This window comes from Peromyscus maniculatus, chromosome 5 (assembly GCF_049852395.1).
Source record: "Peromyscus maniculatus bairdii isolate BWxNUB_F1_BW_parent chromosome 5, HU_Pman_BW_mat_3.1, whole genome shotgun sequence".
In the NCBI taxonomy this organism is placed as follows: Eukaryota; Metazoa; Chordata; class Mammalia; order Rodentia; family Cricetidae; genus Peromyscus; species Peromyscus maniculatus.
The window spans coordinates 44,502,308-44,529,718 of NC_134856.1; the positions used below are offsets into that span (position 1 = coordinate 44,502,308).

General features: G+C 48.6%; 1 protein-coding gene across 1 annotated transcript in view; it reads right to left on the reverse strand.

Annotated features, from left to right (window-relative positions):
- The window catches only part of Fa2h (fatty acid 2-hydroxylase), a 62,502-nt gene that overhangs the window by 19,061 nt on the left and 16,030 nt on the right, over nt 1-27,411 (reverse strand). The window contains exon 2 of the mRNA XM_006974089.4: nt 7,984-8,076. Coding sequence (XP_006974151.2) covers nt 7,984-8,076 — 93 coding nt within the window. The remainder of the gene's footprint in view (nt 1-7,983; nt 8,077-27,411) is intronic.

Below are 27,411 nucleotides of genomic sequence, written 5' to 3' on the forward strand. Positions count from 1 at the left end.
ATACCGAGTCTGGTAATCTGTCAAGGTTGCCCTGTTATATCTTCCTGTTGAACTGCCCACTCACTATGGGGAATGCCTTGCTCTGAGGTCCTTCGGTTCTAACCCTTATGTGGCAAGAACTCTGCCCACGGAGTCATCTCCCCATCCCCAGTTTGTTTATGTTTGTTTTTTCCTGCTGTTTTCTATCTCCTCTGTCCTTTCTTATTTGCTGTAATTTTGTATTTTATTTTTAAGAAATTTTAAACATTTTATTTACTTCTGTGTATATGTGTGTGGCCACACGCAAGCCAAAATACGGTGCCACACAGAGGATTTGTGGAGGTCAGAGGACCACTTGTGAGACTCCGTTCTCTCCTTCTACCATGTGGAATCCCAGGGACTGAACTTAGATGGCCAGTGCTGTTGGCGGGAGCCGTTACCTGATGGACCATCTTAATCCTTCCTGAACTAAGTATTTTAAGACATTTTACATTAACGCCTCCACTGGTTTCTAGTGATGTCTCTTGAGTTTTTCCTTCTAGTTGTTTCCTTCTAAGGGTGATACCTGCATCTTTTATTTTATCGCCATCTGTCTTAGATAAGACCCCTGGATCTTCTATGTTCTGTGTTTGCATGTTACAAATGACACCCATATGTCTAAGTTTCATTTGTACATTTAATCTGGCCTTAGATATTTTAAGAAAACAACCATTTAAGGTCAGTGAGGTGGCTCGGTGGATTAAGGCACTGATGACCTGAGTCCAGTCCCTGGGACCGACACAGTAGAAGGAGGTAACTGACTTCCCCAAGCTGTTTTCTGACTGCCACACAAATGCCGTGGCACGCATAGGCCCCCCCAATGAGTACATGTAATAAAAAGAAAACCACTTGTAGTTATCACTCAGATGTGTGGCCCGGTGCGCCTCCTCTCTCTCCCTATCAAAGGTTTGGGAAAATTTTTATGTTGATCTGTTTTGCTCTTATTTTGCAAAGCAAGAAGATAGTAACATAGTATTATAACTTTAATTCAGTGGAGACACAGGAAGAAATGAGTCAGTCAGCCACAAGACAGAGCAGATGCAGAAGGAAGGCTGGATTGCTGAAGAGGTGTTTATAGAACACAGCTCGCTGGGCGTCAGTGGTGCACGCCTTTAATCTCAGCACTTGGGAGGCAGAGGCAGGAGGATCTCTGTGAGTTTGAGGCCAACCTGGTCTACAAAGGGAGTTCCAGGACAGCCAGGATTGATACACAGAGAAACCCTGTCTCGAACCAAAAAAAAAAAAAAAAAAAAGAAGAAGAAGAAGAAGAAGGAGAAGAAGAAGAAAGCTCTCTAAGAACGTGGTCTGCCCTTTGATGTCCTGTTGCCCATCTAACCTGTACACAGGATTTCAGCTTCTGTCTAGGTAGACCAGCAGGCCCTGATGCCTGCTATATATGGCACTATATATGCCCATTTTTTTTTGTTGTTTTTTTTTCAGACTTTTTTTTTTTTTTTTTTTTTTTTTTTTAGCTCTGGCTGTCCTGGGACTCGCTATGTAGATCAGGCTGGCCTCAAAGACCCATCCGTCTGCCTCTGCCTCCCCAGTGCTGGGATTAAAGACACCAATGCCTGGAATCTGCCCTTTTTTTTTTTTTTTATCCCACACTGTATCTATCTGAGATAGTTCCCTTGGAACCCAAGGAGAGTCACTTGACTCCAGAGGCTAAAAGCCTTGCATCTACCCCTGCAAAAATTCCTCTCATCAGCAAGGGCATACACCAATAATTTTAGTATAAGGTCTCTATCCTGCTATTTTGGGGAGGGGGAGCGGGGTAAAGTGAGATGTCCATACAGGTACAGAAGTGCAGGCCCAAACTCCCTATGTTTGGAATAAATGTATCGAGGCCCAGAAGGCTAGTTTGTGAGGTGGAGTTGGTTGGTTGATCCTAGAGTGGGAACCTCCTTACCTCCTTCCATAAGCTTTTGTTTTGATGTTTTTATAAATTACACTTATTTTTTTTGTTTGTTTGTTTTTCGAGACAGGGTTTCTCTGTGTAGCTTTGTGCCTCTCCTGGAACTCACTTGGTAGCCCAGGCTGGCCTCGAACTCACAAAGATCCGCCTGGCTCTGCCTCCCAAGTGCTGGGATTAAAGGCGTGCGCCACCACCACCCGGTAAATTACACTTTATTTGTGTGTGTGTGTGTGTGTGTGTGTGTGTGTGTGTGTGTGTGTGCATGTGTACATGCCCTCATGAGAGTGTCACAGTGTGCTAGCAGAGGTCAGACAGTCTCTCGGAGTTGGTTCTCTCCCTCCACCAGGTGGGTCCTGGAGATGAACTCAGGTTGTCAGGCTTGGCAGCAAATGCCTTCACTGGCTGAGCCATCTCACAGGCTCCTGGTGGTGTATTCTGAGACAGGGTCTTGTTATGCTATGCAGCCCTGGATGACCTGGATCTCAATATGTAGACTAGGCTGTCCTCAAACTTGAGATAATTCTCCTGTCTCTGCTTCTCAAGAGATGGAATTACAAGCATGTGCTACCATATCTGGCTCCTTCCCCAGTTTGTAGCACCCTCAAAACAATTTCCCAAGAGCTGGAACCTTCACCTGGCGCTTGGCCTGCTTTAGCTGCTACATGCATACTGACTTTATTTATTTATTTATTTATTTATTTATTTATTTATTTATTTATTTATTTATTTATTTATTTTTTGGTTTCTCAAGACAGGGTTTCTCTGTGTAGCTTTGCACCTTTCCTGGAACTCACTCTGTAGGCCAGGCTGGCCTCGAACTCACAGAGATCTGCCTGGTTCTGCCTCCCAAGTGCTGGGATTAAATGCGTGCGCCACCACCGCCCGGCTGCATACTGACTTTTTTCTCAGCTTTCTTCTAGTCCTGGTTACTGAACGACAGTGTCTTCACTAGGTAGGAACAGGTTCTCGCTTGCTAGTCATTTCCGACATGGAAGCTGCAGAGAACTGATTTTGAGAAGGGATAATGCCGGCTGACTGCCCGGGTGGGATCTAGTGAGGTAGAAAGGAGCCCGTTCCTTCTTTACCAGGCAGACACTTCCTTGGGCCCCTGGCCTCCCGGGGAAGTGGCTTCCTTCCTCTGAGCTGACCTCCCTGTCCTCCCACTCTGCGCTGACTAAAGCTCAGGGCACAGGGGAAGGCACCGTAAGGGGCCAGGGCCACTGTGTGAGGTTGGCGGGGGAAAGGAGAGAGACTAGGACATAGATCCTGCATCCAGCTCCCAGGCATCTGCGGACTTCCACGTCTACCCTCACTTTGAACCTGTGGGCCTGATGCTCAGAACAGGCCAAGGCTAGTGCTCAGTGCAGGGCTGTGTGGACGAAGGTGCGGATAGGCTCAGAAACTGCTCTGGAGTGGGCAGGTTGCTGGGCTCAGGGCCTTCCTGGGTGGTTCATAGACCCCAGCGACAGACTGGGTCAGGATGCAGATGCAAATCAGTGAGCGTCTAGGCCAAGCATCTTGTGTACCCCATGCCCTTCCCCCAACACAGCTCTGCCCCTGCCCAGCCAGGAAGGGGGAGGCTGCTCCTGGCTATGCCAGGAATGCAGCTGGCAGCCGCATGCAGCAGGAGGAAAGGGCGGCCTGCAGCCCAGAGTGGGCAGAGGGCCTGCTGCCAGGGTGAGGAGGGGCTGCCTCTGCCTCCTTCTTGATCCCTGGATCCCCTTCCTCTTGGGCAGCACAGGAACCAGGTGGCACAGGACAACTCCTCCGGGGCTGCCTCAACCCAGCAGCGAGTGCTCAGCATCTGCCTTTCCCCAGGGGAGCAAGGGCAGGAGGAGGCAACTGCTGGATGCTCCTCCCACTGCCAAGAGCTCATGCCATTGTTTAAAGATGTCGCCTGGAACCCCAGAGCATCTGCTCCAGGACAGCTTTCCGAGGCAGGGAGGCAGAGGATGGGCTACCAAGCAGCAAGCCAGTGGGGAGAGCAGTGAGGGACAAAAAAACCTCCCTGGAAGTCCTGGCTACCTCTTCTATGCCCTAGAGACAAGCCATCCTGGGCTCTGGTTCCATACTCATTATCTTTCATAAGCCTTAATCATCAGACTGGGGACTGTGATAACCTCGTATTACAGGCAAGAAGCCTTAATCATCAGACTGGGGACTGTGATAACCTCGTATTACAGGCGAGAACACTGAAGATTGACTTCTCAGCCACAGATGCTAGAGTTGGGCCTGATCCTGAGCATGGAGCTCAGAGCCCGAGTTCTTAGCACCTGGAGACCCAGACCAGCGGCCAGCGCAGCCAGGGGCCCGCGACCATGAATTCTTCCCCGGCACATTGCTGGGGGGATTCTGCAACAGCGCCCGGTGGCAGCTGGAGCATCGGCTGGCTGGTTTGGGTCCTACCGGGATTGGTGCAGACCTCTCCTGCTCGGAGGAAGTCGGACATATGTGGGACAAACTCCAGACCACTGAGGCAGCTCTGGGTCACCTGACTTCTCTTCTGGCACTCTGCGTCTCTCCACTCAGAGGCATGAAGTCTGGGAAGGGGGCAGAGCCAAGCTAGAACTCACAGCCTGGAGTTTTATCATTCCCTGGGTGTGGGTTTGCCATGGAACCTTTATTTTGGCCCAAGTCCTGGCTCGTTTATGTTAGAACCTCCAAAGAGTAAAGCTCATCGGGCCCAAATCAACACTGCCAGCTCTGCAGACCCCTGGATCTCCCAGTGTTAAGGGTTATGTGTGTGGTACTGAGGTCAGGGCAGGGACTCGGGGGAAGTGACCACTACATTTTCCAGAGCATATAGATGTCTCCACGTACTTGTATGTGTCTCTGCATGCACATGTGTGTGAGTACAAATGCACCTATGTACATACATGTGTGGAAACCAGAAGTAGACTTAGGTGTCTTCACTGTTTTATTATTTTGAGACAGTTTCTCAAATTTGGATTTGAGAGCTCACTGATTGGCTAGACGGACTGGCCAACAAACCCCAGGGATCATCCTGTCTACCTCTCTCCAGTGCTGAGATTATAGATATATACATGTAGGTTCTGGGAGTCGAACCCAGGTCTTCCTGCTTGTCTGGCAAGCACTTTAATGACTTAGCTATCTCCCCGGCTGCACCAATGCATTTTGTTTGGTGACACACCTGGCTGGATGGTTTTCTACCCGTCTCCTGATAGACAGGGGTAGACTACACTGGACAGCCTCTCCAAGGTGAAGGAGGCTCATTGTGCTGGAGTCTGGTTTCACTTGAGGCAGGAGAAGGAAGAAGAGGTAGCCACTTTGGAGATGCCCCCAGACCCTGTTTGGTTTTGTCCTTCCCTTCTGTCCTCTCCTCCCCGAGTTTCAGGGCTCAGGGGGTACAGAGAAAAGGGCTCATTACGTATGGTCAGCCAGGCAACTAGCCTGTGGCTAACTTGCTATCTGGGTTGCTTTCCTGTGGCTAATCTGTGGTTAACATGCCAGCAAGGCTGCTTATCTGCTGGCCAAGTAACATTGGCAGTAGACTATATGCCTTGGCTCCTGGCATTTGTTTTCTTCTGTTTGTTTGTTTGTTTGTTTTGGTTTCTCTGTATAGCCCTGGCTGTCCTGGATCTCACTCTGTAGACCAGGCTGGCCTTGAACTCAGAGATCACCTGCCTCTGCCTTCTGAGTGCTGGGACTGAAGGTGTGCGTCACAACACCTAGCTGGCTCCTGACACTGTTAACAGGATCAAGTTAGATTACAGATGGTTCATGAAAAATGCTTTGCTCAAGCATGAACCCAACAGCAAACTTGTAATTTAGTCAGGCATGATGGCACACACCTTTAATCCCAGCACCCAGGGAGGCAGAAGCAGAGGCAGGTGGAGCTCTGTGAATCTGAGGTTAGCCTAGGCTACATAGAAAGCTGCAGGCCAGCCAGGGCTACATAGAGTGTGTCTCAGAAAGAAAGAAAACAACAACAACAGAAAACAACCCGAAGCTGTGTTAGGTTGATGCTCATTTGTTGTCTAGGGGTGTCTGGGGGTGGGAGGAGCATCAGGTCAGCAAACCCTTAATCCATCTGCTCTAACTACTTCCTGGGAGGTTGGCATCCCCTCCCCCCCCCAATGGAAGGCTAACAAGGGAGGGCTCTGAAAAGAATGCAGTGAGTGGCCTAAAGAGGAAGCAGGTTGAAGGGAGGTGTGCCCAAAAGTCAAGAATGATGGGCAGCAACGGTCACCAGGCCAGCCGGGTTCTAGAAAAAAAGATTTGGGCATGGGAAAGAGTTGCAATCTGTTTTTTTTTTTTTTCCTCCCAAGGAAGCCTGAGTCCTACGCAGCTGAGAGATTCAAGGGGTGATCTAGATCATTCCAGTAAAATTCCATACAGATCCCAAAAGTCAGATGGACCTCACCTCTGACAGGGTGGGGCACCAGAGTTTCTTGGTTTTTGCTCGTTCCTGCTGTCTTTCCAGATTCCTCTACCCCCAGCCCAGCATGATCAGCCTAGTCCCTCCTCACTCTTTCTAGCCTGACCCACTTGGTTCCCTGGCTTCTGGGGCCAGGGAAGCTGGGCCCTGGCCGCCCGTGGCTCCCTTCCTTGACAGCACCCACAGAGTTCACCTTGAATACGAAGCTAAGAGTCCTACCCTTGCAAACCCACTCCCGGCCTGCGGACCCTCTGCGGGGCAGATAAAGCCACCGCCTTGTTGGTGTCTTCCCACAGCTTCTCAAGACAGACCTGCCCCAGCTGGGTCAGAAGCAGCTGGTAGCTCTCCTAGCCCCTTCCTTCCCAAAGAGCTGGGGGGTGATCAGGTGGTGAGGAGGGAGCAGGAGACAGAGAGGGAGAAAAGAGAGGAGAAGAGGGCAGGAGAGAGGACTATTTATCCTCCCTGGAGGGCTGGCACTGTGCTGGCTTTCCTGGGGTGAATGGGGTGCGGTGGGGTGGGGACAGCACCAAGGGGACCCAGGTGGGTGGGTGCTCCCTGCCAGAGTAGTATGGACTTCCTCTTGTAGGTCACTCTTAGTCCTTCTCTCTCAGCCCAGAGACACAGGAAGAAGGTAGAAGAAGAGAGAATGTGTGTGTGTGTGTGTGTGTGTGTGTGTGTGTGTGTGTGTGTGTGTGTGTGTAAGACAATGAAAAAGAGGTGGGCAGGTAAGTCAGGCCCAGCTGTCTGATGTGCCGGGAGCTAGGCTGGGATTGGGGGAGGGGAGGGCACCCTTCTTCCCCTCTGTGTAGTTTTCCTTCTCCCTCATTGTGTATGTAATGGTGGAACAGCCCCGGAGGACTAGATCTTCCTCTTGCCTCATATAGCACTGGCTGAGGGTCAGCCTTGAACCACAGCTCAGGGAAACCATGGGAGAACCTCTCCAGAACAGGAGGTAAAGGTGTGTGTGTGTGTGTGTGTGTCCTGTCCCCAACTTGTCATAAAGCACAGCAGTTTGTTCCTGAGATATTGTGTAGGCGGCCACATTGAGGTAGCCCCAGCGAGCTCTTTATAGTATGTTCTTCCCAAGAGTCAGGCCCTAAGCCAATCTCACTGGCGCTGGCTAAAAGGACTTGTACCTGTGGTACCTTCCACCGGCTACTCACAGCCCTGAGTGAGGACATACTGGCTTATTCCTGGTCTTGCCCCAAACCCTCGTCCTCATCAAAGCCCCTCATCCCTATCTGCCACACCACCTCTGCCACAAGGGACTTGTGGGTTCTTTATCCACAGGGGACTTTCCGGAGTGATCGTCGGTGCCAGGAGCAGATTTTCCACGTACACTGGCCAGGGTGGGTCTGTCAGCCCTGCCACTGTCCCCTTCTAGCTTCAGGATTCCTGATGGGAGACCTGTCATATTCCAGGTTAGTTAGGGTGGGGTTCTTGCAGAGATCTCATGTACCGTTGACCCCAGCTGCCCACCAGCAAGCCCTCCCCATCCCCTAATGCCTGCAGCTAGTTTTGCTGCCCCAGGTCACACTTGGGCACTGAGGGTACCAGTGGCCCTTCATCTTCCCTGGGCATACATCGTGGGCTTCACATACCTCTCCACCCCCTGTAACCCCAATCATCCCCAGTGTCCTGCGCCAGCTACCTTGTCCCAGTCCACCACTTTGAACTGTGGCTCAGTAGCAGGGTCTATCTTCTGAGTCTCCGCAGAGGCTACAGCACCATTCTCCACGGGGTCCTGGAAAGAGAAGTCATAAAAGCACTTAGAGGATGAAGGGAGAGAACGGAGCCCCAACCACCCCAAGCAAGAGAGCTAAGGACCGGGAAAACCCCACGGGTGGGGTAGGTGGAAATCAAGGACAGTATGTACTTTTGCAATCAGAGACACTGGTGTGGGTGTCATTATTCTTTGTCCTTCTCCCTTACAAAACAAAAAAAAACGAAAGATGCAGGAAGATCTGGGAAAGTAAGCAAACCGTAAGGATGTGAGAGCGGCTAGGGGTAGCTGCCAGGCCCAGCAAATGTCAGGCAAACCAAGTCACAGAGTGGCACTGGATGGGGGCCCCCTGTGCCCACTTGATGGTGGCGGCCCTCCTTTCCTCTCTCTCTCTCTGCCTGGTTACTCAGTAGACTGTGTGGGTCACAGGCTGCTAGTCCATGTGATCGCAGTAAAGAAAGGCCCCTGGGAGCCAGGGAGACTGGTCCTCCAGCAATCCCAGTCAGTCAGTCAGTGGTCACGTGCAGGACAGAGCGAGCTGAGGTGTGCCCAAGTGGGCTCAAGGTTAATTTAAACTAGTAAAGAGGTAAAGCCAGAAGGAAATGGAATAATGTGCTGGGAAAGTCACACAGCCTCAGCTAGCTTTGATGTCACGTGGGGTTGAGACCAGAGAAAGCAGATTTACCCGGAAGTAAAGCTCAGGCTTCCCTGTAGGAAGGGCAGGGACAGACCTTGCCAGTGGGAGCTTCCAAAGTCCTGTGCCCCCAAACAACCACAATCCTAATGGTCCTGGGAAGCCAGATGTTAGCAAGAGGTTTGGGAGGTTTGAGCAGCCATCTGGGGTTTCCTCAGGCAGAGTATGTAGCCCAGATTATCCTTTATCTCACGATGCAGCCCAGACTGATCTCAAACCTCCCATTCTCTATGTCAGACTCTTTAGGACTGGGATCACAGATGTACACCAGCACGCCCAGCAGCTTTGGGCTTTCTACTATGCTTACATTTTTCTTTCCAAATAAGCCTAAGAGAACTTTATGGTGATGGTGACCATGTTGGCATTTTCTAGGGAAAACCCAGATGCAATCCAGAAGTGGGCTTTTGTAATCCTACCTTTGTGCACCTTTGGGTTATCAGACTGATACCTGCTTCTTAAAATATATATCTATGTATATATGTAATTTTTTTTTTTTTTTGGTTTTTCGAGACAGGGTTTCTCTGTGTAGCTTTGCGCCTCTTCCTGGAACTCACTTGGTAGCCCAGGTTGGCCTCGAACTCACAGAGATCCGCCTGCCTCTGCCTCCCAAGTGCTGGGATTAAAGGCGTGCGCCACCACCGCCCGGCTATATATGTAATTTTAATTGAGACAGAGTCTTGCTTTGTAGCCCAGGCTGATCTCAAACTAACCTTCCTCCTATCTCAGCCTCTCATAGGCTGGGATTACAGATATGTACCACTACACACAGCTTCCATACCTGAATTTTTAAAAGGTTGTTTTATTTTTATTATGTGTATGGGTGTGGGTATGTGCACCTGAGTGCAGTGCCTGCAGAGGCCTGGTGAGGGCATCAGATCCCCTGGAGCTGGAGTCACAGGTGGTTATGAGCTGTCTAATGTGGGTTCTGGGAACCAAATCTAGGGCCTCTGCAAGAGCAATGTGCACTCTTAACCATTGATCTCTCCAGCCCCTTATGATTTTTTTTTTGAGATAGGGTTTCTCTGTGTACCCTGACTGTCCTGGAACTCCCTCTGTACCAGGCTGGCCTTGAACTCAGAGATCTGCCTGCCTCTGCTTCCCAAGTGCTGGGATCAAAAGTGCGCACTACCACCATCTGGCTGAATTTACTTGATTTTATTTTAATTTAAGGGGAAAAAAAAGCATCTTATGCTCTCTTGAGGACCAGGAAAGGGGATTTTATAACACAATATAAGCAGAAACTCTTTAAATATCCCTCATAGGCTGTTTTCTTCCTTCTCTGTCAGCAATCCAATCATCTTTCCTGTTCCCTTCAAGTTGTTTGTTTTCTTTTCTTCAGGGTCTCATTCTAGCTCTGGCTGGCCTGGAACTACTTGGTAGCCCAGGCTGACCTAAAACAGGTGGTGCTCCTCCTTCACTGGTTTCGAAAGCACTAGGATTCCAGGTGTGAGCTACTGTGCACGGCCTTAGAGCTCTGTTGTAATATCAATGTTCCTGAGGGCTTTAGTCACTGCACTGTCAACCCCGTCTTTCCCAGACGGTTATTTTTTCTGGTTACTCCACGTGATGGCTATTCTTGGTTGTCAACTTGACTACATCTGGAATAAACTAAAACGCAAATGAATGGGCACACCTGTGAGGGATTTTTTTCTTAATTAAGTCATTTGGAGTGGTAAGACCCACTTCTAATCTGGATTTTTGAGGTGGGAAGATCCACCTTTAACCTGGGCCATACCTTTGGCTGGCAGCCTGCATAAGGTCATGGAGGAACGACGCTCCCTCTCTCTCTCTGCCTGTTTGCTCTCCCTCTTGCTAGCCAGTCCATTCCTTCACTGGCATTAGAGCCTACTTCTCTGGGATTCCAGCGTATCCTGAAGACCCGCCGAGACACCCAGGCTCTTGGGCCAAACAACTACTGTGTTCTTGAACTTCCCATTCATAAGCAGCCGTTGTTGAATTAACCAGACCACACACAGCCTGCAAATCATTCTAATAAATCATACATATATACATATATATGTATATATATCCCATATACATATCTGTCTATCTGTCATCTATCTATCTATCTATCTATCTATCTATCTATCTATCTATCTATCTATCTATCTATCTATCTACCTATCTATCTACCTACCTATCTATCTATGAGAGAGGGAGATTCATTCTGTAAGTTTTGTTCCTCTGGAGAACCCTGACTAATACATCCCAAGTCCTTTCTCAGAGTGTTCTACTCCTTCCTTTTCTATACTGCAGGCCTACCTCCTGTAATTCCATGTTTGTAACTTAACGAAAGGATGGTCTTCGCTGGGAAGGGGTTTCCACAATACTATCATTTAATGTTTTCATCTGTGCTACACTCTTCAGACACTCAGAGCATCGTACACGGAACTGACTGGGGCACCCACCTGACACCCCCGCAGACAGGAGGAAAGCACAAAGTATTCCACTATCTGACTCATGTTTCCAGGCTTTGGCACACGGTCTCTTATGCTTGGCTGGCTGCCTCCAGGTCCTGGCAATCACCCTTGACTCCTCCCCTCTGGGGCTGCATAATTCCTTCTCTCACCTGACAGGCCCATAAACGTCTGAACAGAGCCAATGTTCCCACCTCATGCCATCTGCTTTCCCCCCAGTCCCTCCTGGGATACAACAGGGTCTCTAAGCGTGCCTTCGGGTCCATGTTTCTCTTCCAAGGAACATGTGGTAGGCCACATGCAGGACTAAACAAAGCTTGTACCTCCTTCTCACACACCTTATTTCTGACCATGGGAACTGAGCAAACATCAAATCTTTTGGCCATCACCGTATCAACTCATTCCTTCAGTTTATTGAACCCTGAAGCTTTTCTTAGCAACTGCTGTTGGCATGGGGTTAGGGGGTATGTATGGTAAGGAGATTATAAAGGTTAGTCTTCATTGTCAGCCTGTCTGGATTTAGTGTTTCCGCGGGAACACATCTCCGGAGTTGTCTATGAGACTGTTTTCAGGAAAGTTTAACCCTCAGGATGTCTGACTTTCTGGCACTGCCACATGATCTTGTCATCTGAAAACATGTTGGGCTAAATATCTCGGGACATATGTGGACCAGAGACTACAGGTTGGACACACCTGGGCTGAGCAAAAGAGGGAAACTCACTCCTATGAGCCAGGACGCCAGACTGGATAAAAAGGAGAGAGTGGAGCGGTCGTCGTCTCTCTCTGCTTCCCGATGGCAGACACAAGGTGGCCAGCTGCCTCCGACTGCCCCGATGCCTCCCCTGGTGTGAGGAACTGTACCTCGTTAAACTTTCAGCCGGAATAACCTCTTCCTCTTCTGCGTTGCTTTTCAGTCAGGTATTTTACGACAGCAAAGAGGAAGGTAACTAATACAGAGGTGATGTGAACCTGTAGTGCAGCTCACTGGAGCTACACAAGAGTCCTGTGGTTGCGGTGCCATGACAAGAGAGGACTCGGGAGACAGTGGAAACCACGAAATCCAAGGAAGGAGATAATGGGTGAGTGTGCAGGGCCGGGAACTCTGGGTTCCTCCCCTTCGGGAGCCAGAGGTCTGTATGGATTGCAGTGGCCCTCCTACTTCCTTCCAGTTCCTCCCTCACACAAGGGGCTCATCCACATCATAGCTCTCCTGAGGTGAGCGCAAGCTTTGTCCACCACAGACCATCTTTTCAAGGGACTTCCCTTCCTGTCATGCTTTCCATTATCATTCCAATCTCCTTTTCTGTTATGCCCTTGGATTAACTCCATTCTCTCTCAAGTCAAAAGGATGACTTCGCATTTCCTATAGCATGCCTTACATTTTCCTTCTCAACTGTCCCCCTGTCTAGGAGACAACAGTTAATACTTCATGAGTGAAATAATACTGCATGAAGTAGGTGCAATGTTATTCCCATAGCCTTCTGCCTAGTGAGGAGCAGAACCAGTAATGGACTCCAGCATATTCTCTTTCCCATCATGCTCTTCTTCTCTTGCCATCTGAGCCAGAGATGATGTCTCCACTTCCTCTGTTGGCATAATTTCTTGCCTCTGGTTGTCTTCAAATATTTGAGTAATTATAATTTGTTCAGTGGCTTCTATTGGGGACTTTTGGATTGCTGCTTCCTGTTTCTCTAGGTGGACTCTTCAGAAACTGAACGTTATCCCCACATGGCCTCAGTGGGCTCATACTTTACAAAACAGCCCAAAGCCTCTTGAGACTTCCTGCCACATGATGGGACCGGGTGCTGGGGGTGGGTCAGGGCTTTGTTCTTGGAGATGTTAAACAAATTGAGTGTCCCAACACTGTTGTACAGTGAGGGATACAGCCCTTTGAGAAAGGGGTGCCCCACACTGACACTGACCACATCATGCTGGAGTGCTCCTCTAGGCTGGTGAGGGCAAGCAGTGTCCACATACAAGGGTGGTTACAAGGATGAAAACCCATATGGACGTAGATTGTCTGAGCATAGCTAAGACTCATATGAAATACCAGTATTTTTCTTCCACAAATAAAAGTACTTTTAAAGATGACCATCAGCAACCCTTCACAAACAAGAGGAGATTCAATACCAAATATACAGGCAATGCAGGTTTATAGCACAGAAGGCAGTTCTTCTAAAGAAGGGCAGTTGACAACTTTATATCAGCACTGGAAACAAACGGTTCCATTTTAAAAATATTTATCAGTGCATGAAAATGACAAAGTCAAGTCTCACTTCAGGAACACTCATTTTTCCTACTTGTTCCCTCCATTCAAGGGGGTTGCTGTGGGACCCTCGACAGAAGCTCTAAGAGGAAGCAGACCAAGTGTTCCCTTCAGACCCATTCTGAGGCTCTACTTGGAAAATTATCGCGAGTCCGGTTGAGCAGAGAGATGATGGCTACATGTGGAAACAAAACTGTTAAGGCTTTTTTGTTCAGCTCAGAAAGTTCTGTTTTAAATGAGAGAAGTAGAGGGACAGCTGCTCTGGGGACCTGCTCTAAGAGCCAGGAGACAGAGTATGTTGTCACGTAGAAGTGTGGCTCACAGCTCGCCGCATCCCAGGGTAGAGTAGCCGGTGGTTCTTTCCGGAGAGTTCTTCTGAGTCACGGACCAAGCCCAGAGTGAGGGCTGGCAGTGGGGGCACACTGGCCAGGAAGGCAGAGAAAAAGAAGGACAAAGGGGCAGGGATGGATGTCACCTTGTCCCGTCTTCCTCTTCCGCTGCCCCAGCCTAATCAGACCTCAGGGAGGCCTAGGGGACCTCAGGCAGTACTGTCACGATGAGGGAGGGTCATGCTTTCAATGGTCCTGGAGTGACCACATGAACTAAGTACTTCCTGGGTGGCCTTAAGGGACAACACCCTTCTCTGGCAGAGGCCCAAGTCAGTATCACAAGACTTAGCAGGCATCCAACGAGGGAAGAGACTCTAAGGAGAGCCAGGGCCAGCCAGCCACACATTGGTATCACCTGCAGCAGGAACATTCTGGATTGGACATGTTCTCCCAGCATGTCTTTCATTAGTAATCTTATCAAGACTAGCTATGAGATCCCAGAAGGTGGAGCAAACCTTCTCTACACGTGGACAAAAGCCGCCCTGGATGAGGTTCTCCGGGTCCCATTCCCGGGGCTTCAGGAACCGAGACCTGCCCAGTAGCGGCTGTCACAACAGCACACACGTAGCTCTTGTTCTCCAGGCCAGTGTTTATTCTGTAGTCAGGTTGGGCTCACCCTTGCATTCCACAAGCAAACACCACTCATAAATCAGAAGTGTGCAAAGGTCACCCCGGGGAAATAGGCTACAACCCTAACTTTAAAAGTCTTTAAACATTTTTTTTGGAAACTTCCACAATGCATTTGAAAGTCGCCTGGAAGGATGCCAAAGGGAACCAATAAAGAATCCCAAAGCAAAGAAAACTGTTCTGGTTGCTGCCTTTAGGTTGGACAAGTTTCAGTACGTGGAGAGGAAGGTGAGTAATTCTGTAGTCAGACTTACGCTGGCCTCCACAAGAATGATTAACGCATGTACTAAAGAGTGTGACAACAGTGTCCTTCCCTCCTGTGCCATGTGACAGCTTTCTTCTTTAGGGGAAGAGGACCCTGAGACAGGATCTTGCTATGAAGTCTAGGCTGGACTTGAACTTATCATCTTTCTGCCTCAGCCTCCTGGCTGCTGGGATCACAGGCATTGCTGGCATGTGACCTGGCATGTGACCACTTTCTCATAGGATCCACTTGAGGGACACAAGACAGTCCTGAGTGTCTGGGGAGACGCACAGGTGCTCAGGACGGACAGCATCTCCCGCCTTTTCTATCTATTTGCCTGCTGATTGTCTCTCCAGCTAGAATGTGAGCTCCTCAAGGTGGGGACCCTGCCGGCCTTGCCCGTTCTGAGGCACGGGCCCCAGGAGGGCACCCAAACGTTTGCTGAATGAGAAGAGTCAGTCATGTCTCAGCAGATCAATGGCCTGTTTGGGTGCAAAGATATGAGGAGGGTGCTCCAGCGCCTTCCACAGGCTGCTTTTCCTTGGAAAGAGAAAGACAGCTACAAGGAGTCACCAGTGCAACCTGCCAAGGAGCTGGCATAGGCTGGCACTGAACCTTCCCCGCTAAGTCACTGGCTCTGCTGGGCAGTGCACTGTGAGAGTGAGGTAGGCATTTTGACTTCCTTAAATCCCTCCGGCCACAGTCTGAGGCCACGTGGAAGAGAAGTCGGCAGACAGCAGCACCTGCCACCGCTTCTTCCGGCTCAGTGCCAGTCACTGGCTGGTCTGAGGCGTCACTTGCTTTTGTGGCCACAGCCCTGCTTACATCTCTTGGTTTTCCTCCCCAGGCAGCTCCCTCACATCAAGTTCAGCCCCATTAGACCCAGATACAAACATGGCAGGTGTTCACTGGCAGCCCCTGAAGGTCCCAGGCACCCTGACTCCCTGTTTCCACCTTCAGAGGCTAAGGAGGCGACAGCGTCCGGTAGCGCAGGGTGTGGCCCCTGGCTCAGACTCCTTTTGTTCATAGACGATGTCTATGCTGGAATAGTCTTTACTTCCCCAAACTGAGACACGCTTGCATGGAGTCTCCCTCAAACCAGGGCCACCAAGAGACAACTCAGTGTATGAGCTACTTTTCTCCTTGCTTTGCCAAGATACCAGACAAAAGGATGGGGTTGCTTTGGCTCCTGGTGTGACAGTGCGGTACCTCGTGGAGGGGAAGGCTTGGCGGCAGAAGCCTGAGGCCGCTGGTTACGTTGGAGACACAGTCAGGAAGCAGAGAGAGATGAACGCCGGTGCTCGGCTCACTTTCTCCTTTTCATTCAGTGACACCAACATTCAGGGTAGGTCTCCTCTGCTTAGTTAAGTCTTTCTGGAGGTATCTTCCCCGGAAGTGTGTTTCCGAGGTGATTCTAAATCCCTTCAAGTTGCTAACGAAGATTAAGCATCGCTCTCAGACAAAGGCATGAGACACCTTTTGCTCCAAGCGTTGGCACAGAGAAGGCAGGCAGATGGGAAAGGCACATGATCTTGAGCTCAGGGAGAGTGAGGGGAATGAGCACACTATTGAGAAACAGAGGGCCATATCCTGTGGTGAGGGGCAGCTCTGACATGGGTCCCGGTCATGGGAGATGGAGGCCTGTGTCATCACACTGATTTCTAAGAAGATCCAGAACACTAGATTTTTTTTATATGAAATTTCCAGAAGATTTTTCTCTCCCCCACTTCGTAGGTATGCTTGGAAAATGCTCTACTGAGTTCTAGCCCCAGCCCTGGACTTGCATTTTTAACAAATTCCGTGGTTCAAACGGACATACATGAATATAAACATGGCCCTTGGTGTGACTGTTGGAAAACTCCTGGTGAGCTGTTAAATGTGGGCGCCCTGTTCGTTGAGAAGGAGGGCCAGGGAGAGCCAAGAACAAGGATTGTGTTTCTTCTCCCCAAATTCCCAGAATGAGGAATCTAGATGGGGAGGCTGGGCTGCACCTACGGGCACCTATGGGGAACAAGCTTGTGGGGAAGCCTGTGTCTAGCCCCTGGGGGCGCTGGGTGATAGGTTGACACTTTTAGAACCAGGGTCTTAGGGTATACGAAGGGAGACCCTGGACTTGCTCCTCCCTTCAATACAGGATGACAAGGATCAACTTCAAGAGAAGCCAGGGCTTGACATGGTGGGAGATGCTCCTCTTCACCTGTGTTCTTTCCTTTTTCTCTGGGAAGGAGCCACAGGCCACACACCAAGTATGTCACCTTCAGGGTCTAACTTCCCAGGAGAATATACCCTTCCCCATTCATAATCTTCCTAAACCTCAGTACTTCAGAATTTGATCTTATTTATAAATATAGAATTAAGATGGAAATAAGGGGGAGGGGGATTAGAGTGTGTTCTGATGTAACTGATATTCTTATATAATGGGGAAATGTCCACACAAAGGGGTACTACAGGAAGACTGCTATGTGAAGATGAAGGCAGACCAGGAAAATGTGTCAAAAAGCCAAGGAAAACCATCCCGACAGAGATCTGCCAGAGGCTGTGGTGACGCCTAGAATGCGTCCTCTCACAGCCCCCACATGTTGTAGACAGCTTTAATTGTTAACTCAATACAGCCCAGAGCCAGTTGAAAGAAGACCCTGGGTTGAGGAATTGCCTAAATCACAAGGGCGTGTGGGCATGTCTCTGTGGGACTGTCTTGTTAATTCCTGTAGGAGGGCCCCGCCCACAGTGCTAGTATCACTCCCTTGGTAGGTAGTCCTGGGCTGTTTTTAAAAAGCTAACTAAACAGGAGCAAGGAAGCCAGCAAGCAGCATTTATTTCTCCATGGATTCCTGTTTGAGTTCCCACCTCGACTCCCCTCAGTGATGGACTGTGACCTGTAAGATGATATAAACCCTTTCCTCCTCTAAGTTGCTTTGGGTCAGAATGTTTAATCACAGTAACAGGGATGAAACTAGAATCCTATGACACTTGGCCTTGGTCTTCTGGCCTCCAGAACTCTGAGATTATACATTCCCATTGTCTAAAACACCTACTCTATAATTGGTCGTGGAATCTAGCGGAAAGTCATTAGAGTTTTAGCAGTGTCTCTTGGGATCCAGACAAGGCCACAGAGGAAGAAGGAATTCAATAGGAGATAAAAACCACACTGAAGAAGACATCAAAGGTGATATGGAGTCAGGGTCTACATCTCACCCTATGCCAAGATGTTGGAAACCAGAGTCTCCAGGTCAACACAGCCCTCCTCCCCAGCCCATATTGGTTACCCATGCATAGCTCTTAGAAGGGACATTCGACTATTTCCCTTCCTGGCTCAGAAGTAGCCTGTTCTGCCTTCTTTAAGGCCTGAGAAGTCACTCCCCCGTTTTCTCCACTTAGAAGTACTGTGCATCAGAGGCAGGCTGTGCTTGGGGATGGTGGGGGTTGATCACAAACTGCTGCTCTCTCTAACACAAACCTTGTTCTTTGTACCTCCCATCTCCTCCCCTAGCAGAGCTCCTAGGACAGCTGTGTTATCTCCATGGAGAGCTACCATCTCAGGAGCGTCAACACACATGTCCCCGAGGGACTGGCAGGAGGCTCTACAGATGGGGAAACTGAGGATCAGGAGGAGCAGGCAAGCCATGCAAGATCTCTCAGATGACTAGTCTCCAGGAAGATTCTGCTCTGGGCGGGCCTCACTGGGATGTCTCCAGACCCCTGGCCAGGGTCCCTGCCTCAGCCCCCAGCACCCTCCCAGTCCCCAGGCCCTGTCTTCCCTGGAGAGGGTGTGCTTGGAGGGTGCATGGGGAGAGAACAGTGCAGAACAACGGAACGCCTGCGTGCTACAGCACAAACAAACAAGTCCAGCACACAGGCCATCTGAAAGGAGGCAGTGTATGACAGGCGGGGGCTGCGGAGGGGTGGGGGAGAGCCGCATAAAGGAATGTTGTTTGAGAAAGCTGGGGCTGGGCACCAAGGGATGGACAGATGTCCTTTTATCCCTCAGCCTGGGTTGTGCTTGAAAAACCCTTTCTGTGAAATGAGCCTGGTGCCCCTGGCCCTGCGTCCAGCTGCCTCCACCCGCTGCAGGCACAGAGGAGGTGGTGGGTGGTTCCACACACCTGGTAGCACATTGCCCAGGGCTGGGTGCAAGGGGCAGGCCCCAGAGAGAAAGATGATGGTGCCAGGGCCTTCCGGAGCCATGGAAAGAGTCTTCTTTGCTAGGAAGGCTTTGTGTTGACAAGCCCACCTTGGGGACTCCCCAGGAGCGGCCTCCTGAGAGCTAGCTAGCTGCTTAGAGAGCTGGAAACTTTAACAGCCGTGAAGCAGCAGGGCCTGCTAGTTCCTGCTTCTAAGAAGCTGCCCTCTGTCCAAACCAGAAGCCAGACCCTGCAGGCTCACCTCTGGCCAATCTTTTGTGTACCTCGAGGGTCACATTTGACAACTGACAAGCCACTGAACCCCCGAAGGAGGGCCATGATGACCCTGTCCATAGTCACGGCAGGCAGGATTAGTTCCAGGTCACTATCCCAGTATTCACGGTAAGAAGAAAGGCAGAAAGAAATGGACCGGAAGCCCGTGCCGTGGTCTGACCACACTGCCTCTGCTCGAGAAGTGTGGAAAGGACAGGGTGCTAGCCCAGGCCTAGGCCCTTAACTTCAGCTGACCATGAATGTGGCACTGCTTTGAGTCATGAAATGACACCCCTTTGCTGCCCTCACCAGCAAGCAACCTTGTTCCCAGAAGCAGAAGGCAGCTTATATAGGGAATCCAGGACACCAGAGAAGGGGCCAGAGGCTTGATCATCCTAAATCACCACCCAAGACTCACCAGATGGGTGTGGCCACTGGCAGGCTGCCCATGTGCCATGGATGACAGCACAGACATGTGCATATGGACAGTACTAGTTGGACTTGGTGGTTTACTGGGGGGCGGGGTGGGGGAGGACAACAGAACTACATGAGGTTGGGAGGGGAATGTGTTAGGGGAGGGAAGTTGGAGCAGAGTTGGGGTAGATATGCTAAAAATTCATTGTGTACATGTATGAAACTCTCAAAGAATAAATAAAAGTATTGTATATGAAAAACGTTGCCAGACTCCCCTCTACTAGATCTTGACAGTTCCCATGAACTGTTTTTGAGTTAGGGCTAACTTTGTAGCTTGGCCTAGCCTTGAACTCATAGCCATCATCTCACCCAAGCCTAAGTGCTCGGATTACAGGGGATGGACCACTATGTCGCATCATGCTGTTCACTTGATGCTCTTCCAAATCTCACCATGGGCTGTTTGCATCTGCATGGGTCCTCTCTAACCTCTGACTTCCAATTAGGGAAACACTTCTAAGAAAGTAGTCAAGCAGACAAGTGCATTTGCCCAGGGGGTGTCTTACTTAGGAGCTCAGAGGGATCTGTAGGGGCAAATCTCCCTCCTGGAGGTACTACCTTGGCTTGGTGAAATTGAACAAGGGGAGTTGCCTGAGGATTCTGGGTCCTTCTTAGCAAAATCCCTCCTCTGCTGCAGGAGTAGGATGAAAAGGACCAGAGCCTGGGTTCAGATGAAGACACCAGCAGCTTCAGGGTGTCAGTGCCTTGAAATGGTCTTTTGCAGAACTGGTAAGGTATCAACCAGACTACAGTCTCTCAAGCTTTTAGCTCATGGATTTCCAGGGATCTTTATAGGATGTGCTACCACAAGGAAAATACCAGGAAGCCATCTAAAATCTATATTGCCTCATTGATCCAACATGCATATAAAACAAAGTTCAGATCCATTATGTGACATTCTGAGCTGTAGGGACTGTCTTCTCAATACTGCACTTGACTATTTTTAATTTATTGATGTTTTAGTTACTGCGTGTGCATGCACACACATGTGCAGGTGTGCATGCCATAGCACATGTGTGGAGGCCAGAAGAAAACTTTTCAAAGTTGGTTCTCTCTCGCATGTGGGTTCCAGGGGTCAAACTCAGGTCCTTAGACTTCGTAGCAATTACCTTCACCTGCTGAGCCACCTCACCAACCTCTTTATTCTATTTTCTGAGACAGAGGCTCATGTAGCACAAGATGGCTTTGAACTTGCTATACAGCAGAGGGTGATCTTAAACCCCTGATTCTCTTGCTCTGACCTCCTGGGTACTGGACTACAGATACAGACCACCATGCCCGATTTTTGTGCATTTATGCAGTGCTGGGGATCAAAACCAGGGTGTGTGGTAGGTAACTATCAACTGAGCTACATCCTCCAGACATTGGCTATATTTTTAGGAGAACAAAAACCATTGATTTATAAATAACCTCAAATATGACCACCCCAGAGGCATATTCCCACACTTCTCTTTCATAGTCTATTTATTTAAGAAAATATTTATTCTGTCATTGTTTATAACTTCATTGTAAGCACCAATATAGTCTCTGAACTGGTTTTTTGAAAACAACAATAATAAACAAACCTCCTAACCAACAACAAATGACCTGCCTTACACCTAAACACCCCATTTTACCCCCCCAGCCTAACTCTCTAGTTCCTTTATTTTACAGTGGAGGATATTTTTGCTTACAGGGATTGGTGTACCTGTCTTAAGTGCCATGTTAGGTCCAGAAACACAGGCTGTCCTGTATCTATGTCTCTCTTCCTCACATTTAACCTGACAACTTCCAGATGTAGTCACTATACATGGCTGAAATTAGGCAAGGCTGCCTAGGGGACCCCTTAACTGGAGATGGAAGACAGTTCCTGGTGAGCCTGCATTTGGAACTTTATATGGTTAAGTGCCACATTCTATACTTGGTGGTCACACAGGGTTTTAACTCAAAGGAATGAATCCCTTGAACAACCCAGAGGAGGAGGCTGTCCTCCTGAATGATCTGTCTGAAATGGCCATGGTGAACACTTACTGCAACATGTCAGGCAGAGAGGACAAGAAGGAGGTATTTGTGAATGGTGCACAGACACCACCCAAGAACACAATCTCCTCTGATTTGGGGACTGTCATCTCAGAGAGGCTTCGGTTCTAGACCAATACTGCCCAAGAGAACTTTCTTTACTGATGAAAATGTCCTGTATCTGAGCTGTCTAGTATATTACAGGAAGCCAGGTATGGTGGCACATGCCATTAATCCCAGCACTTGGGAGGCAGAGGCAGGCGGATTTCTGTGAGTTAAGAGAGCCAGCCTGTTCTACATACTGAGTTCCCAACAAGCCAGTGAGATCATGTCTGAAGATCAAAACCAAACCAAACCAAAACCACCCTGAGAGGAGTTACCTTTTTCAATTTTATTCTAAGTAGTGTCTTAGAATTTTTATTGCTGTGACAAAACACCATGACCAAAACAACTTGGGGAGGAAAGGATTTATTTCAGTTTACAGTTCCACGTCACAATCTTCCACTGAGGGAAGTCAGGCCAGGCACTGGAGGAGGGCAGGAACCTGGAGGCAGGAGCTGATACAGAGGCCATGGAGGAGTGCCGCTTACAGACTTGCCCCCCATGGCTTCCTCAGCCTGCTTTCCTATTATCCCAGGACCACAACTCCAGGGGTGGCACTGCCCACACTGAGTGGGCTCCCCCACATCAATCACTAATTAAGAAAATGCCCTACAGTCTTGTTTACAGGTAAATCGTTTGGATGCACTTTCTCAAATGAGATTCTCTCTTCCCAAATGACTCTGGCTTGTGTCAGGTTGACATAAACCAGCCAGCACGAGAGTGGCTACCATGCTGACAGCAAGCTCCAATCTCGTGTGTTCAATCACTATGTGAAAGGCTTCCTTTTCATCTTAAACCTAGTATGGCCCAGTGAACATTAACCACCCTCCCAAACCCAGGATTGTCTGCATAGATCAAGACGCCTACCTGCTCAGGTCAAAGCCATTGGCACCTCCCAAACTCCTCCCTTTCTCAGTTTCAATATTTAAGTCACCAGTTAGTTCTAGTGGTTCTGTGACCAAGACTATCCCAGACTCTCTGCATTCTCATTGCTAGGCCAGTCCGGGTCCCCCAACCCGGGTAACAGTGATGGCTGTAGTGGGTAGCCATTCCAGCTTTGGTCTGGAAGTTCCAACCCCCATTGAGGCTTCGGTAACTGTCACACCTACAAGGCGGGGCCAAGAGAGGACCCTGAAGACCCGAGATCGGATGTGCTGCCTTCTCTTGTTTCCTGGACCCTGGACACTGGGACCGAGCAGAGTTCTCCAGAGAACACCGCCGGACTGCGCTATGTCTTTCCCAGATCCTGTTACCTATCCCTTCATTTGTAAGTTATGCCACTAAATAAATCTCCCTTTTAACTACGTGGAGTGGCCTGAATAATTTCACCAATAGATGGCCTCTAACTCTCTAACTCCCTTCAACCTACCACAGGTAGATAGATCAAACTACTTACTTAATGAAGTCCACTTCTTCAGCTTTCTGCTTAAAGCCTTCCAGTGGCTGCCCACTAGTCTTAGAAATGAATTCTCAGTCTCTGATGGTGACCTACGAGTCCCACCAAGATGGACTCTCTGGTCACGTCTCATTTCCCCTACCTCCACACGGGATAGTCCCTCTTTTGTTCATACCTCAGGCCCTTTGCCCTTCCTGTTCCTTCCATCTGAAACGATTTTTATACACTTCTATGGCAGCTGCTTTCCAGCATCAATTTACCAAATTTACCAAACATCAATTCTTTAGGGATGCTTTTTATGACTACCTTTATGTGCTGGGGCAGCCACTCTGACACCCCCGGTTGAAAAGATATTATGGATTCTATTATTCTGTCGTGTGTGCAGACTATTTTTATTTTGTTACAGCACTTAGCACCACCTGTAAGTTGTGTCTGTCTCTACCCACCGCCAGGTAAGTCCCACAGGGACAGAACCCAGTGGTCTTTTTATCCTGAGCAACAAGCATCAGAGAAGACATCCAGAATGTTTGTGGTTGTAAAGAAAAAAATGAAAGAGAGGGGAAGGTGACCCTGAGAGTCCCTGGGGTCACCTGAAGCCTTGGCCAGCCCTGCCTTTGGAGTCCATCCGTCACTGACTAGGGCAAGTATCTGCGGTCCAAGTACAGACAGGGTGAGATGAGCGGGTCAAGAGAAGACCCCACCAAGCCTGGCCATGAGGAAGGGCAACTGTGCAACCAGAGTATCACTAATTCTCTAGCTCCTCGAGGGAGCAGGAGTTCTTGCCTGAGGAGGTCCAAGCATTCAGCAACTCTAGTTTTCAAACCATCTACCCGCTTCTACCTGGCAGAAATCTACCTGCTTCTTAGTAGAAGGGACTCAGAATCTTGGCTACAGTTGACCCCCACCTTCTGCTTCCCAGATCTCATTGCAGCCACACACAGTCCCACGAAGGGAGGCAGAGAGCGAGGAAACCACAGCTCTGCAAAGTGAAGTGACTTGTTCAGACTCACAACCATCAAGATGCAGAGCCAGGATGATGGCACTGTCTTTGAGCTTCATCCCAAGGCTCTGTCCCAGGGGGCAAACGTGGGGTACTTGGGTAATACTTGCTGAGCAACCTTCTATGCCAAGCTGCTTTTACTGGTTCTTTGATAAACTGGAGATACAGCCCCAGCCAAGCTCAAGCCAGATCCAACCTTCCCCTGTCCCTTGACCTTCCAGAACAGTGTGTTGCAAACATGATAATGCTTCTGAGTTTCATGAGGTACCTGCTACAAACACATGCCTCGGGCCTTGTCTCCAGAGAGTCTGCTTTTTAGATTTGAGAGTGAAATCAAGCAATAAAGCTAGTTCCAGGAAAGGCGCAAAGCTACACAGGGAAACACTGTCTCGAAAAAACAAACAAACAAACAAACCAAAATGCTCATATTCTCCCTCTCATCCTAAGGCATTCCTTAGTTGCATGTGCTTGTATGCTCAAGTGATATCTTTTTTTTTTTTTCCCAAGACAGAGTTTCTTTGTGTAGCTTTGTGCCTTTCCTGGAACTCACTTGGTAGACCAGGCTGGCCTCTAACTCACAGAGATCCGCCTGCCTCTGCCTCCCGAGTGCTGGGATTAAAGGCGTGCGCCACCACCGCCCGGCATCAAGTGATATCTTTAACTGGGAGGAATCATGTTCCATTCCCCCAAATTCTTATCCACCTGGACCCTGTGAATAGGACTGTTTGGAAACTAGGTCTTTGATATACGCCAGTTAATATGAGGTCATACTAGGTCGGGATGGGCCTTCACTTCAGTACAGATGATATCTTCATCAGAACAGTGAAACTTGGAGTCACAAAGAACCCCAAGAAAGACCCTGTGAAGATGGAGCCAATCATTGGTAGGTTTGTAAGTCAAGACTGCCAACATGGTGACACCTCCAGAAGCTGGGAGAGGTGCAGAACAGATTTACCTTTAGGGCTTCCAGAAGGGACCAGTCCAGTTAATACCTTTACATCAGATGTCACAAGGGACTCTGAGAACATTTCTGTTGTTTTCAGGCACCTAGGGTGGTGCTTTCTGATGCAAACATCTGGGAAAGAAACTAACATGACGTCACTGGAAGTATGACCCTTTGCTGCATGTATCCATGCCTGCGCTAATTTATTTTCTTTTCCCACTCCTCCTTTAAGGGCACATCAGTGCCTGATTTCCACAAGAAATACTTACTCAAGTAAGTAAGTAAGTATTCTTTTTTAATAGGGAATAATACTATTTCTTCCAACATTTCCCTATGAAAAAATTCAAACAGGCAACACAGCAGAATCACACCACTAACACCTCATCTCTTCTGCTAGATTTCACCGTTCATATTCGAGTATCTCTTAGTATTAGAGAGTCTAACATAGCCTGCTTCTACCCCAAGAATAGGAATTACAAGTGACCACCACGACTCTGACTCATTTAATGGTGCCTGGGATTGAACCCAGGGCCTTGTGCATGCTAGACAAGCACTCTATTAACTGAGCTCCATTCCCAATCCCCTATTTGCTCTTTAAAACTTGTATAGTTACACTCATGAAATCTCAACAACATGGTGCTTAAACAAGACCTGAATAATTCCAGTACAGGTTGACGGTGTAAGTCAGATGGGAGAAACTGTACAGAGCCCACCCCGAGATGAAGGACTGCAAGCAATAATCAACTGCAGTGAGGGGGAGAATTCATCTTCCCCAGAGATGAGTCCCCTAACTGGTTATTCAATACCAAGTGGTCAGACATGAAAATATGAATACAAGCAATACTAAATTTGTTTTGTTTTGTTTTTCGAGACAGGGTTACTCCGTGTAGTTTTGGGGCCTGTCCTGGATCTCGCGCTGGAGACCAGACTGGCCCAGAACTCACAGAGATCTGCCTGCCTCTGCCTCCTGAGTGCTGGGGTTAAAGGCGTGCACCACCATCACCTGGCTTGCAACACTAAATTTACTCAATAGGCTATACTTATATTTATTCATGTGTGTGTTCGAGTGTGAATAGTATGGTTTTTTTTTTTTTTTGTTTTTAAAGAGGCCATGAATTTGAGAAGGAGTTGGCAGGGCATAGGAGAAGGGGGGAGGGAAAAAATATTTTAAAAATTTATTTAAAGCTTGTGCATACCAACATCTAATTCTTACAATTACAAAGCTACTTACATCCTTAAATAATAATTTAAAAACTGTTAAATTCACTTGCCTTCTTTTTCTGATTGGGTATTATTTTTCTACTCTAAATGACACACTCATCTTGTGTGTGTGTGTGTGTGTGTGTGTGTGTGTGTGTGTGTGTGTGTGTACCCACATATGGTATGACATTTGTGTGGAGGTCAGAAGATGACTGTGAATACTTCAAGGCAGGATCACTCTTGTTTCTACCATACTGCATGGTCCAGACTAGCTGGACCATGAGTTTCCAGACATTTTCCTGTCTCCATCTCCCATCTCAATGTAGGAGTGCTGGGATTATAGACAGGCTCCACCACATCTGGTGTGGAATTCCCGTTGTGAGGCTTGTGTGGCAGTGACTTCACCTGCTGCGGTGTCATACTGGCTCCTGATGTGCAGAGCTTAAGGGTGAAGGCAATGCCCTAATCAAGGTATAAAGTGTTTCCTTTACACCAGAAGTCCATTGTTTTTACGATTTCTTTTTATTTTTTTTAAATTATGTGTGTATATGCACATGAGTGTAAGTGGCCATGGAGGCTAGAGATGTCAGATCCTCTGGTAGCTGGAGTTACAAGGTATTGTGAGCTACCCAATGGGAGTGCTTGGTATGGAACTCAAGCCCTCTGCAAGAGCTGTGTGCACTCTTAAGATTGAGCTGCCTCAGGTGTCTCCATGATGGGTAAGCCTGTAATTAAGACCTCCTACCCCCTTCAAGAAATGACATTCAACATTTAAAATTAAAATATATATATAATTGAATGAATACTGCGAATGTAATCTATGAATACCACAAATGTGATTAATATCATGAGTGTAATTTAAAAAATAAATAAAAAAAATTCTTCCAAAAAAAAAAAAAAAGAAAGAAATTCTGAGCAGCTTTTCAATGCTGTGAAAAAAAAAAAAAAAAAAAAAAGATTGAGCTGCCTCTCCTGTCCCCAAGGAGCGTATTTGAAAAATAAGCTTCTCATGTGATGAAAATAACAGGAAGAGGTGAGGGAATAACTGTCCAGATCCCTTGACCAAAGGGACAAGAAGTCTGGGGTGTTCTTGGCTCTGCAGGAGAGACATCAGGCACCCTGCTCGTAAATACAACAGCTTCTTGGCTCTCTCAGCCCCTGCACAGCCACACGTCCACCCTGACCTGTAGACAGTGCCTCCAGCCCCGGGCTGCC